The 14,082-nt window shown below is 48.3% G+C and overlaps 1 protein-coding gene across 1 annotated transcript in view; it reads right to left on the bottom strand.

Annotated features, from left to right (window-relative positions):
* LOC112267459 (roundabout homolog 1-like) overlaps positions 1–14,082 on the bottom strand; it is a 103,907-nt gene that overhangs the window by 59,244 nt on the left and 30,581 nt on the right. The window contains exons 7-10 of the mRNA XM_042297600.1: positions 11,485–11,566; positions 11,038–11,203; positions 9,812–9,978; positions 9,392–9,513 (exon numbers count right to left, since the gene is read on the bottom strand). Coding sequence (XP_042153534.1) covers positions 9,392–9,513; positions 9,812–9,978; positions 11,038–11,203; positions 11,485–11,566 — 537 coding nt within the window. The remainder of the gene's footprint in view (positions 1–9,391; positions 9,514–9,811; positions 9,979–11,037; positions 11,204–11,484; positions 11,567–14,082) is intronic.

Below are 14,082 nucleotides of genomic sequence, written 5' to 3'. Positions count from 1 at the left end.
ACTGTAATGTACTGTAATGTACTCTAGTGTACTGTACTATACTGTAGTGTAAGGTACTGTATTTGTACTGTACTGTAATGTACTCTAGTGTACTGTACTATACTGCAGTGTACTGTACTGTAGTGTACTGTAATGTACTGTACTGTAATGTACTCGAGTGTACTGTACTATACTGTAGTGTACTGTAATGTACTGTACTATACTGTAATGTGCTGCACTGTAGTGTACTATACTGTACTGTAGTGTACTGTAGTGTACTGTAATGTACTCTAGTGTACTGTACTATACTGTAGTGTACTGTACTGTACTGTAGTGTACTGTACTGTAATGTACTCTAGTGTACTGTACTATACTGTAGTGTACTGTACTGTAATGTACTCTAGTGTACTGTACTATACTGTAGTGTACTGTACTGTAGTGGACTGCAATGTAATGTACTGTAGTGTACTGTACTATACTTTAGTGTAGTGTACTGTAGTGTACTGTACTGTAATGTTGTTAAGGGAATTTTTATCAATGATGACTAATTATGTATACATTTCAATCAGGACTGTCTAATCCGAATACTATTATGTTACTGTATAGGTACTCATCAGAATACTAAATGTTACTGTATATGTATGAGTTTTCTTTCTTGATCCCAGTACTGAAAATAATGTGTGTGAACGTGGGCAAAAGTTAGAACAATGACTGTCTGTTCCTTGGTTCAAATCTTCAGACTGCTATTTGAATGCTTATCTACTCGAAAAGGCCTTGAGTCATAAATTATATTAAATTGGTAGGGAGGTGGATGTGGGAAGGCTGGAGAGACAGCCTTTGTACTGGAACGGCTGTGGCACGGATTGGGGCTGGAACTAAGGACGTCATTTTCAGTTTATAACCTGTGGTAACCTGTATTGTGGCAGTACTCTCTTGATTAAAGGCTGTTACTTGACTTTTAAGACCGGGCTCTGTCCATTCCTATACAATAAGGGTCTTACAAAGTCTTATGAATTGACAGAGTGTTTCATTTTGATTGGGAATTAAAACAGAGGAAATAAATTCCTTCAACAAATGTACTGTAGTGTACTGTACTCTATTTAACTCTCTGCAAACTGGAAACGATTTATCCGGAGGCTGCATTCATTGTAGCTGGGGATTTTAACAAGGCTAATCTGAAAACAAGACTCCCTAAATTTTATCAGCATATCGATTGCGCAACCAGGGGTGGAAAGACCCTGGATCATTGTTACTCTAACTTCCGCGACGCATATAAGGCCCTGCCCCGCCCCCTTTCGGAAAAGCTGACCACGACTCCATTTTGTTGATCCCTGCCTACAGACAGAAACTAAAACAAGAAGCTCCCACGCTGAGGTCTGTCCAACGCTGGTCCGACCAAGCTGACTCCACACTCCAAGACTGCTTCCATCACGTGGACTGGGAGATGTTTCGTATTGCGTCAGACAACAACATTGACGAATACGCTGATACGGTGTGCGAGTTCATTAGAACGTGCGTTGAAGATGTCGTTCCCATAGCAACGATTAAAACATTCCCTAACCAGAAACCGTGGATTGATGGCAGCATTCGTGTGAAACTGAAGGCACGAACCACTGCTTTTAATCAGGGCAAGGTGTCTGGTAACATGACTGAATACAAACAGTGCAGCTATTCCCTCCGCAAGGCTATCAAACAAGCTAAGCGCCAGTACAGAGACAAAGTAGAATCTCAATTCAACGGCTCAGACACAAGAGGCATGTGGCAGGGTCTACAGTCAATCACGGACTACAGGAAGAAACCCAGCCCAGTCACGGACCAGGATGTCTTGCTCCCAGGCAGACTAAATAACTTTTTGCCCGCTTTGAGGACAATACAGTGCCACTGACACGGCCTGCAACGGAAACATGCGGTCTCTCCTTCACTGCAGCCGAAGTGAGTAAGACATTTAAACGTGTTAACCCTCGCAAGGCTGCAGGCCCAGACGGCATCCCCAGCCGCGCCCTCAGAGCATGCGCAGACCAGCTGGCCGGTGTGTTTACGGACATATTCAATCAATCCCTATACCAGTCTGCTGTTCCCACATGCTTCAAGGGCCACCATTGTTCCTGTTCCCAAGAAAGCTAAGGTAACTGAGCTAAACGACTACCGCCCGTAGCACTCACATCCGTCATCATGAAGTGCTTTGAGAGACTAGTCAAGGACCACATCACCTCCACCCTACCTGACACCCTTGACCCACTCCAATTTGCTTACCGCCCAAATAGGTCCACAGACGATGCAATCTCAACCACACTGCACACTGCCCTAACCCATCTGGACAAGAGGAATACCTATGTGAGAATGCTGTTCATCGACTACAGCTCGGCATTCAACACCATAGTACCCTCCAAGCTCGTCATCAAGCTCGAGACCCTGGGTCTCGACCCCGCCCTGTGCAACTGGGTTCTGGACTTCCTGATGGGCCGCCCCCAGGTGGTGAGGGTAGGCAACAACATCTCCTCCCCGCTGATCCTCAACACTGGGGCCCCACAAGGGTGCGTTCTGAGCCCTCTCCTGTACTCCCTGTTCACCCACGACTGCGTGGCCATGCACGCCTCCAACTCAATCATCAAGTTTGCGGACGACACAACAGTGGTAGGCTTGATTACCAACAACGACGAGAAGGCCTACAGGGAGGAGGTGAGGGCCCTCGGAGTGTGGTGTCAGGAAAATAACCTCACACTCAACGTCAACAAAACTAAGGAGATGATTGTGGACTTCAGGAAACAGCAGAGGGAACACCCCCCATCCACATCGATGGAACAGTAGTGGAGAGGGTAGCAAGTTTTAAGTTCCTCGGCATACACATCACAGACAAACTGAATTGGTCCACTCACACAGACAGCATCGTGAGGAAGGCGCAGCAGCGCCTCTTCAACCTCAGGAGGCTGAGGAAATTCGGCTTGTCACCAAAAGCACTCACAAATTTCTACAGATGCACAATCGAGAGCATCCTGGCGGGCTGTATCACCGCCTGGTATGGCAACTGCACCGCCCTCAACCGTAAGGCTCTCCAGAGGGTAGTGAGGTCTGCACAACGCATCACCGGGGCAAACTACCTGCCCTCCAGGACACCTACACCACCCGATGCTACAGGAAGGCCATAAAGATCATCAAGGACATCAACCACCCGAGCCACTGCCTGTTCACCCCGCTGTCATCCAGAAGGCGAGGTCAGTACAGGTGCATCAAAGCTGAGACCGAGAGACTGAAAAACAGCTTCTATCTCAAGGCCATCAGACTGTTAAACAGCCACCACTAACATTGAGTGGCTACTGCCAACACACTGTCAATGACACTGACTCTACTCCAGCCACTTTAATCATGGGAATTGATGGGAAATGATGTAAATATATCACTAGCCACTTTAAACAATGCTACCTTATATAATGTTACTTACCCTACATTATTCATCTCATATGCATACGTTGATACTGTACTCTATATCATCGACTGCATCCTTATGTAATACATGTATCACTAGCCACTTTAACTATGCCACATGGTTTACATACTTATCTCATATGTATATACTGTACTCGATATCATCTACTGTATCTTGCCTATGCTGCTCTGTACCATCACTCATTCATATATCCTTATGTACATATTCTTTATCCCCTTACACTGTGTATAAGACAGTAGTTTTTTTTGGAATTGTTAGTTAGATTACTTGTTCGTTATTACTGCATTGTCGGAACTAGAAGCACAAGCATTTCGCTACACTCGCATTAACATCTGCTAACCATGTGTATGTGACAAATAAAATTTGATTTGATTTGATTTGATTTGTTGTGTACTGTAATGTACTTTACTGTAATGTACTCTAGTGTACTGTACTATACTGTAGTGTACTGTACTGTAGTTTACTGTACTGTAGTGTACTGTACTCTAGTGCACTGTATTATACTGTAGTGTACTGTACTGTACCATAGTTTACTGTACTGTAGTGTGCTGTACTCTAGTGCACTGTAACTTAGTGTAGTGTACTGTCCTCTAGCGTATTTTACTGTACTGTACTCCAGTGCACTGTACTGTAGTGTACTCTAGTGTACTGTAGTGTACTCTAGTGTAGTGTAGTGTATTATCATCCCTGTGTAAGGCAGGCAGAACTGGCTTATAAAGTTTTAGATATTTATTTTTTATCCCTCCTATAAAATGTGCTGTCAGCTCAGGTGGTCTTCATTAGGCTCAGAAATGTGCAAGCGTTAAGCAGAAACACATAAGAACAACAAACAAGCCAGAAACTGCCATGAGATAGGATTTAACCCCCCAAAACGATCAAACCACGGCCATGTAAAGAGTGCATGTAAAGTTGTTAGTGACTAATGGTGGAAAACCTAGTTGGTAACTGGCATTAGGCCGTCAGACAGGGTAACTGGGCATCAGGCCGTCAGACAGGGTAGCTGTGCAACAGGCCGTCAGACAGGGTAACTGGGCACCAGGCCGTAAGACAGGGTAGCTGTGCACCAGGCCGTCACACAGGGTAACTGGGAGACGGCTGTCAGACGTGGTAACTGGGAGACGGCTGTCAGACATGGTAACTGGGAGACGGCTGTCAGACATGGTAACTGGGAGACGGGCTGTCAGACATGGTAACTGGGAGACGGCTGTCAGACATGGTAACTGGGAGACGGCTGTCAGACATGGTAACTGGGAGACGGCTGTCAGACATGGTAACTGGGAGACGGGCTGTCAGACATGGTAACTGGGAGACGGGCTGTCAGACATGGTAACTGGGAGACGGGCTGTCAGACATGGTAACTGGGAGACGGGCTGTCAGACATGGTAACTGGGAGACGGCTGTCAGACATGGTAACTGGGAGACGGGCTGTCAGACATGGTAACTGGGAGACGGCTGTCAGACATGGTAACTGGGAGACGGCTGTCAGACATGGTAACTGGGAGACGGGCTGTCAGACATGGTAACTGGGAGACGGGCTGTCAGACATGGTAACTGGGAGACGGCTGTCAGACATGGTAACTGGGAGACGGGCTGTCAGACATGGTAACTGGGAGACGGCTGTCAGACATGGTAACTGGGAGACGGGCTGTCAGACATGGTAACTGGGAGACGGGCTGTCAGACATGGTAACTGGGAGACGGGCTGTCAGACATGGTAACTGGGAGACGGGCTGTCAGACATGGTAACTGGGAGACGGCTGTCAGACATGGTAACTGGGAGACGGGCTGTCAGACATGGTAACTGGGAGACGGCTGTCAGACATGGTAACTGGGAGACGGGCTGTCAGACATGGTAACTGGGAGACGGGCTGTCAGACAGGGTAACTGGGAGACGGGCTGTCAGACATGGTAACTGGGAGACGGGCTGTCAGACATGGTAACTGGGAGACGGGCTGTCAGACAGGGTAGCTATGCACCAGGCTGTCAGACAGGGTAACTGGGTGACGACTGTCAGACATGGAGACGGGCTGTCAGACATGGAGACGGGCTGTCAGACATGGTAACTGGGAAACGGGCTGTCAGACATGGTAACTGGGAGACGGGCTGTCAGACATGGTAACTGGGAGACGGCTGTCAGACATGGTAACTGGGAGACGGCTGTCAGACATGGTAACTGGGAGACGGCTGTCAGACATGGTAACTGGGAGACGGCTGTCAGACATGGAGACGGGCTGTCAGACATGGTAACTGGGAGACGGCTGTCAAACATGGTAACTGAGAGACGGGCTGTCAGACATGGTAACTGGGAGACGGCTGTCAGACATGGAGACGGGCTGTCAGACATGGAGACGGGCTATCAGACATGGAGACGGGCTGTCAGACATGGTAACTGGGAGACGGGCTGTCAGACATGGTAACTGGGAGACGGGCTGTCAGACAGGGTAGCTGTGCACCAGGCCGTCAGACAGGGTAACTGGGAGACGGCTGTCAGACATGGAGACGGGCTGTCAGACATGGTAACTGGGAGACGGGCTGTCAGACATGGTAACTGGGAGACGGGCTGTCAGACAGGGTAGCTGTGCACCAGGCCGTCAGGCAGGGTAACTGGGAGACGGCTGTCAGACATGGTAACTGGGAGACGGCTGTCAGACAGGGTATCTGGGAGACGGGCTGTCAGACAGGGTAACTGGGAGACGGGCTGTTAGACATGGTAACTGGGAGACGGCTGTCAGACATGGAGACGGGCTGTCAGAAATGGAGACGGGCTGTCAGACATGGAGACGGGCTGTCAGACATGGTAACTGGGAGACGGGCTGTCAGACATGGTAACTGGGAGACGGCTGTCAGACATGGTAACTGGGAGACGGGCTGTCAGACATGGTATCTGGGAGACGGGCTGTCAGACATGGTAACTGGGAGACGGCTGTCAGACATGGTAACTGGGAGACGGGCTGTCAGACATGGTAACTGGGAGACGGCTGTCAGACAGGGTAACTGGGAGACGGCTGTCAGACATGGTAACTGGGAGACGACTGTCAGACATGGTAACTGGGAGACGGCTGTCAGACATGGTAACTGGGAGACGGCTGTCAGACAGGGTATCTGGGAGACGGGCTGTCAGACATGGTAACTGGGAGACGGCTGTCAGACATGGTAACTGGGAGACGGCTGTCAGATATGGTAACTGGGAGACGGCTGTCAGACATGCTAACAGGGAGACAGCTGTCAGACATGGTAACTGGGAGACGGCTGTCAGACATGGTAACTGGGAGACGGGCTGTCAGACATGGAGACGGGCTGTCAGACATGGAGACGGGCTGTCAGAAATGGAGACGGGCTGTCAGACATGGTAACTGGGAGACGGGCTGTCAGACATGGTAACTGGGAGACGGGCTGTCAGACATGATAACTGGGAGACGGCTGTCAGACATGGTAACTGGGAGACGGCTGTCAGACATGGTAACTGGGAGACGGCTGTCAGACATGGTAACTGGGAGACGGCTGTCAGACATGGTAACTGGGAGACGGCTGTCAGACATGGTAACTGGGAGACGGGCTGTCAGACATGGTAACTGGGAGACGCCCGTTTATAGAATACAGTATGTCTAATGCAACTAGTGAGGTGTACATTATACTGTTCTTCTCTTCAGCCCAACAGAATATAGAATAGATAGAGATGGAGCCAGTGTTTAATAAGATATCCACTATCTTACAGCAGAGACTTCCTAATACCTCTTCAAGCTGCCCTTATTCTCGTCTTTTCTCCTTCTCCTCCACCTCTCCTACCACATCTACAACCTCCCCCCATCTCCTACCACATCTGCAACCTCCCCCCTCTCCTACCACATCTGCAACCTCCCCCTCTCCTACCACATCTACAACCTCCCCCATCTCCTACCACATCTGCAACCTCCCCCATCTCCTACCACATCTGCAACCTCCCCCTCTCCTACCACATATTCAACCTCCCCCTCTCCTACCACATCTACAACCTCCCCCATCTCCTACCACATCTACAACCTCCCCCTCTCCTACCACATCTACAACCTCCCCCATCTCCTACCACATCTGCAACCTCCCCCTCTCCTACCACATATTCAACCTCCCCCTCTCTCCTACCACATCTGCAACCTCCTACCAAATCTACAACCCCCCTCCTACCACATCTACACCGCCCCCTCTCCTACCACATCTGCAACCTCCCCTCTCCTACCACATCTGCAACCTCCCCCCTCTCCTACCACATATTCAACCTCCCCCTCTCCTACCACATCTACAACCCCCTCCTACCAAATCTACAACCCCCTCCTACCACATCTACACCGCCCCCTCCTACCAAATCTACAACCTCCCCCTCTCCTACCACATCTCCAACCCTCCCTCCTACCACATCTACAACCCCCCTACCACCACATCTACAATCCCCCCCTCCTACCACATCTACAACCCCCCCATCTCCTACCACATCTACAACCCCCCCCTACCACATCTACAACCCCCTCCTACCACATCTACAACCCCCCTCCTACCACATCTACAACCCCCTCCTACCAAATCTACAACCTCCCCCTCTCCTACCACATCTACAACCCCCCCTCTCCTACCACATCTACAACCCCCTCCTACCACATCTACAACCCCCTCCTACCAAATCTACAACCTCCCCTCTCCTACCACATCTACAACCCCCCCCTCCTACCAAATCTACAACCTCCCCCTCTCCTACCACATCTACAACCCCCTCCTACCACATCTACAACCCCCCCTCCTACCACATCTACAACCCCCTCCTACCACATCTACAACCCCCTCCTACCACATCTACAACCCCCCTCCTACCAAATCTACAACCTCCCCCTCTCCTACCACATCTACAACCCCCTCCCTACCACATCTACAACCCCCCTCCTACCACATCTACAACCCCCTCCTACCACACCTACAACCCCCTCTCCTACCACATCTACAACCCCCCTCCTACCACATCTACAACCCCCCTCCCCACATCTACAACCCCCTCCTACCACATCTACAACCCCCCTCCTACCACATCTACAACCCCCTCCTACCACATCTACAACCCCCTCCTACCACATCTACAACCCCCTCCTACCACATCTACAACCCCCTCCTACCACATCTACAACCCCCCTCCTACCACACCTACAACCCCCTCTCCTACCACATCTACAACCCCCTCCTACCACATCTACAACCCCCTCCTACCACATCTACAACCCCCTCCTACCACATCTACAACCCCCCTCCTACCACATCTACAACCCCCTCCTACCACATCTACAACCCCCTCCTACCACATCTACAACCCCCTCCTACCACATCTACAATCTACTTCATCCTGAGAGCACTAGTTGGCCGCCTCTTCCTTCTCACTTGTATTAATTTAACAGCAGTCAGGTGTTTTCAATCTGGGAGGGCACAGGCTTGCTAGCTGCGCTGCTGGGCGGCTTATGCAGTGGACTGTGTGTTGTGGAGTGTTTTGAGTGGACCGTGGTGGGTTGGTGTAGCTCTGACTGAAGACAGACAGAGAGACAGAGAGACAGACAGACAGGTAGTCAGACAGACAGACAGGCAGACAGACAGGTAGACTGACAGGCAGACAGGACCTACAGCAGCAGTGCTGGCCAGTGTGACTGGCCCTGACCAGATGGACAGAATTTTGACAGGGTTTCAGTCTGTTCTCTGTTTTCTGTCTCTGCAGTGCAGTGTCCGTCATTAGCACTGCTGAGTGGCCAAACAAATTGACCGTGAGCCCAGAGCGCTCCAGACCTTGCCACTCCACATGGTGACTTTGGAGCAAAGAAAATCTATGCTAAAACATACAAAATACACAATAGGTATCAAATGAATACATAAACCATATGCATACAGTACATGAGTTTACAAGAGGCACTCATTGGGATTGTAATCCCTAAAGCCCTGTTTTGAAGCAGAGATAACCACTCACCGTCCACTGCACTCTGACAGAGGAGGAGGAGAGGATGGTGGGGTTGTGAAGGTGGATGACCACCTCTCCTAACTCCCTCTGGATCTGACGGTGGTCCACTCCCTGACTGGTGGGGGGGATATCTGCACACACACACATACACACAGTAAGAACAGCAGAGGGTCCAGACAGGGACAAGGTCTAGACAGGGACAAGGTCTAGACAGGACAAGGTCTAGACAGGGACAAAGTCTAGACAGGGACAACGTCCAGACAGGACAAGGTCTAGACAGGGACAAAGTCTAGACAGGGACAACGTCCAGACAGGACAAGGTCTAGACAGGGACAACGTCTAGACAGGGACAAGGTCTAGACAGGACAAGGTCTAGACAGAAGCTTAAAGAGGCCCATTTGAAGGCATTAAGAGAGAGCAGAGACCCACCTTGTGTTTTGACGGTGTCAGTGATGGGGCTGGGGTCACTCAGGCCGTAGGCGTTAGCAGCTCGGACCAGGAAGAGATAGACAGCACTGGCCTTCAGGCCCTTCAGTACATACGACTCAGTCTTCACATGTTCTGCCAGGGTCTGCCAGCTGCTGCCTGACGCATGACTAGGAGAGAAGACAGAACAGGATGTGACACATCAGGTTTAAAGTTCATACACACACTCAGACTGTAGGCATTGTAGATATGCGGTAATAAATTAGTGGTCTAAGGGCACACACTTAATGTGTTGTGAAATCTGTTGTGAAAATGTATGTAATGTTTTTAATTGTATATAACTGCCTGGCAGGAACTAATGGGGATCTATAATAAACCCCAGGAAGAGTAGCTGCCTTGGCAGGAACTAATGGGGATCTATAATAAACCCCAGGAAGCATAGCTGCTGCCTTGGCAGGAACTAATGGAGATCTATAATAAACCCCAGGAAGAGTAGCTGCTGCCTTGGCAGGAACTAATGGGGATCTATAATAAACCCCAGGAAGAGTAGCTGCTGCCTTGGCAGGAACTAATGGAGATCTATAATAAACCCCAGGAAGAGTAGCTGCTGCCTTGGCAGGAACTAATGGAGATCTATAATAAACCCCAGGAAGAGTAGCTGCTGCCTTGGCAGGAACTAATGGGGATCTATAATAAACCCCAGGAAGAGTAGCTGCTGCCTTGGCAGGAACTAATGGAGATCTATAATAAACCCCAGGAAGAGTAGCTGCTGCCTTGGCAGGAACTAATGGAGATCTATAATAAACCCCAGGAAGAGTAGCTGCTGCCTTGGCAGGAACTAATGGGGATCTATAATAAACCCCAGGAAGCATAGCTGCTGCCTTGGCAGGAACTAATGGAGATCTATAATAAACCCCAGGAAGAGTAGCTGCTGCCTTGGCAGGAACTGGGGATCTATAATAAACCCCAGGAAGAGTAGCTGCTGCCTTGGCAGGAAAAATGGGGATCTATAATAAACCCCAGGAAGAGTAGCTGCTGCCTTGGCAGGAACTAATGGGGATCTATAATAAACCCCAGGAAAAGTAGCTGCTGCCTTGGCAGGAACTAATGGAGATCTATAATAAACCCCAGGAAGAGTAGCTGCTGCCTTGGCAGGAACTAATGGAGATCCTTAATAATTGCAAATACTCTGTGACATCACTTTATTTACTTTGGTCCTATCCTCTTACCTGAAGGCCTCTATGATGTAGGAGGTGGGCGTGGCTCCTGTGAGGTTGGGCTTCCAAGACAGGGTGACAGAGGTGCGGGTGACGTCAGTGACCTCAGGTTTGGAAGGGGCACTGGGGATCAGGTTGGGGTCAGTGGGTCTGGCCGGCAGCACTGGAACACCAAACTCTGAAAATGAGGAGAGAGGAGAGTATCATGAGATGTTTAAATCTAAATGAATACTTTATCAGTAATGCCTGACTATGGAAATGTCTCTCACATGAAGGCATACTAAGCACATTCACAAACACACAGACTCGCGCACACCTTCACACGCACACTCCCTGTGGTGGTGCCCATATTGTGAAATTCCAAACACAACAACAAAAAATTACATTCTGAATGTGTTTAATTCAATGTCATTATGGAATGAAGCCACAGTGACAGTAGGCAGCAGCCCACTGGCTTACCTTGAACCTCCAGGTAGGCTTTCCACGAGGCCTCGCCACTGGGAGTGGAGGCGATGCATGTGTAGATGCCTGTGTCACCCATCTGTAAGACAGAAGAAAAGAGGACAGGAAATAGAGAGGAGAGCGGGACTAGATTAGTGATCGCTCTGGGTTCTATCTGGTCATGGTCTGTCATCAGTGAAATAGGACTAAAATAGTGCTGCTTCCTCCCCATCCCCCCTCTCTCTCTCTCTCTCTCTCTCTCTCTCTCTCTCAATTCAATTCAAGGGCTTTATTGGCATGGGATTGCCAAAGCAAGTGAGGTAGATAATATATAAAGTGAGTATATAAAGTGAAATAAACAATAAAAATGAACAGCAAACATTACACATACAGAAGTTTCAAAACAATAAAGACATTACAAATGTCATATTATATATATACAGTGTTTTAACAATGTACAAATAGTAAAGGACACAAGATAAAATAAATAAGCATAAATATGGGTTGTATTTACAATGGTGTGTGTTCTTCACTGGTTGCCCTTTTCTCGTGGCAACAGGTCACAAATCTAGCCGCTGTGATGGCACACTGTGGAATTTCACCCAGTAGATATGGGAGTTTATCAAAATTTGATTTATTTTCAAATTCTTTGTGGATCTGTGTAATCTGAGGGAAATATGTCTCTCTAATATGGTCATACATTGGGCAGGAGGTTAGGAAGTGCAGCTCAGTTTCCACCTCATTTTGTGGGCAGTGAGCACATAGCCTGTCTTCTCTTGAGAGCCATGTCTGCCTACGGCGGCCTTTCTCAATAGCAAGGCTATGCTCACTGAGTCTGTACATAGTCAAAGCTTTCCTTAATTTTGGGTCAGTCACAGTGGTCAGGTATTCTGCCGCTGTGTACTCTCTGTTTAGGGCCAAATAGCATTCTAGTTTGCTCTGTTTTTTTTGTTAATTCTTTTTTTTTGTTTTCTCATGATTTGGTTGGGTCTAATTGTGCTGCTGTCCTGGAGGGTGTGTTTGTGTTTATGAACAGAGCCCCAGGACCAGCTTGCTTAGGGGACTCTTCTCCAGGTTCATCTCTCTGTAGGTGATGGCTTTGTTGTGGAAGGTTTGGGAATCACTTCCTTTTAAGTGGTTATAGCTCTTTTCTGGATTTTGATAATTAGTGGGTATCGGCCTAATTCTGCTCTGCATGCATTATTTGGTGTTCTACGTTGTACACGGAGGATATTTTTGCAGAATTCTGCGTGCAGAGTCTCAATTTGGTGTTTGTCCCATTTTGTGAAGTCTTGGTTGGTGAGCGGACCCCAGACCTCACAACCATAAAGGGCAATGGGCGCTATGACTGATTCAAGTATTTTTAGCCAAATCCTAATTGGTATGTTGAAATTGATGTTCCTTTTGATGGCATAGAATGCCCTTCTTGCCTTGTCTCTCAGATCGTTCACAGCTTTGTGGAAGTTACCTGTGGCGCTGATGTTTAGGCCAAGGTATGTATAGTTTTTTGTGTGCTCTAGAGCAACAGTGTCTAGATGGAATTTGTATTTGTGGTCCTGGTGACTGGACCTTTTTTGGAACATCATTATTTTGGTCTTACTTAGATTTACAGTTAGGGCCCAGGTCTGACAGAATCTGTGCATAAGATCTAGGTGCTGCTCTAGGCCCTCCTTGGTTGGTGTCAGAAGCACCAGATCATCAGCAAACAGCAGACATTTGACTTTGGATTCTAGTAGGGTGAGGCCGGGTGCTGCAGACTTTTCTAGTGCCCGCGCCAATTCGTTGATATATATGTTGAAGAGGGTGGGGCTTAAGCTGCATCCCTGTCTCACCCAACGACCCTGTGTGAAGAAATGTGTGTTTTTTGCCCATTTTAACCGCACACTTGTTGTTTGTGTACATGGATTTTATAATGTCGTATGTTTTACCCCCAACACCACTTTCCATCAGTTTGTATAGCAGACCCTCATGCCAAATTGAGTCGAAGGCTTTTTTGAAATCAACAAAGCATGAGAAGACTTTGCCTTTGTTTTGGTTTGTTTGGTTGTCAATTAGGGTGTGCAGGGTGAATACATGGTCTGTTGTATGGTAATTTGGTAAAAGCCAATTTGACATTTGCTCAGTACATTGTTTTCATTGAGGAAATGTACGAGTCTGCTGTTAATGATAATGCAGAGGATTTTCCCAAGGTTACTGTTGACGCATATTCCACGGTAGTTATTGGGGTCAAATTTGTCTCCACTTTTGTGGATTGGGCTGATCAGTCCTTGGTTCCAAATATTGGGGAAGATGCCAGAGCTAAGGATGATGTTAAAGAGTTTTAGTATAGCCAATTGGAATTTGTTGTCTGTATATTTGATAATTTCATTGAGGATACCATCAACACCACAGGCCTCTCTCTCTCTCTCTCTCTCTCTCTCTCTCTCTCTCTCTCTCCGCTTCTCTCTGCTCATTGACATGCTGGTGTGGTCCCTAGCAGCCAGCCGTCAGTGCCTGGTTATCTCACTATTACCTCTCCCTCTAGAAAGTGGAAAAGCAGCTGGGATGGCCAAGTGGCAGGATTGTACCAGTCAAATTGGAAAGATTTCCACAAGAGCACAGACTAATTGGAGACCT

Source organism: Oncorhynchus tshawytscha, linkage group LG14 (assembly GCF_018296145.1).
Source record: "Oncorhynchus tshawytscha isolate Ot180627B linkage group LG14, Otsh_v2.0, whole genome shotgun sequence".
Taxonomy (NCBI): Eukaryota; Metazoa; Chordata; class Actinopteri; order Salmoniformes; family Salmonidae; genus Oncorhynchus; species Oncorhynchus tshawytscha.
The sequence above is the reverse complement of the archived record's forward strand: the minus strand, read 5'-3'. Positions and strand labels throughout refer to the sequence as shown.